At 67.8% G+C, this 429-nt stretch overlaps 1 protein-coding gene across 1 annotated transcript in view; it reads left to right on the top strand.

The window, feature by feature from the left end:
* Window positions 1–144: 144 nt before the first annotated feature.
* Window positions 145–429, top strand: part of MFRP (membrane frizzled-related protein) — a gene marked incomplete at its 5' end in the record, with an annotated part of 3,568 nt that continues 3,283 nt past the window's right edge. Inside the window, one exon of the mRNA XM_010142969.1 lies at window positions 145–388. Within this exon, the coding sequence (XP_010141271.1) occupies window positions 145–388 (244 nt within the window). The remainder of the gene's footprint in view (window positions 389–429) is intronic.

The raw sequence follows: 429 nt of genomic DNA, 5'->3' as shown, positions 1-429 counted from the left end.
GCCCCCAGAACAGCCGCCCCCCCAACCCAGAGCCGGCTTGCCACAGCGGGCACGGCAGCACCGGGTAAGTCCCACGTGGGGCAGCGTGCTGGGACGGTGGTGCCCTGCAGCACCAGCTCATGCCCTTGCTGTTGCCCTGTGCAGCCTGTGGTGGGACGCTGCGGGGCCCTGAGGGCTCCTTCAGCTCTCCCAACTACACCAGCCCCTACCCACCCAATGCACTCTGCGTCTGGCACATCGAGGTGGGCCCTGGCCTTGCCATCCAGCTGAAGATGGAGACGTTCAGTGTGGAGGGCACTGCCTCCTGCCTCTTTGACCGTGTGGAGCTCTATGAAGAGCAGGGGGCCAGCAGCACCAATCCTGCCCCGGTTCGGGGGGGCCCAACCAGGTAGGGCTCCCTGCGCCTGGGGAGCATGGCAGGGCCGTGGG

The sequence above is a fragment of the Buceros rhinoceros genome, unplaced genomic scaffold (genome assembly GCF_000710305.1).
Source record: "Buceros rhinoceros silvestris isolate BGI_N320 unplaced genomic scaffold, ASM71030v1 scaffold29540, whole genome shotgun sequence".
Taxonomy (NCBI): domain Eukaryota; kingdom Metazoa; phylum Chordata; class Aves; order Bucerotiformes; family Bucerotidae; genus Buceros; species Buceros rhinoceros.
Note: the sequence above shows the minus strand (reverse complement) of the source record. Positions and strands in the feature narration are given on the sequence as shown.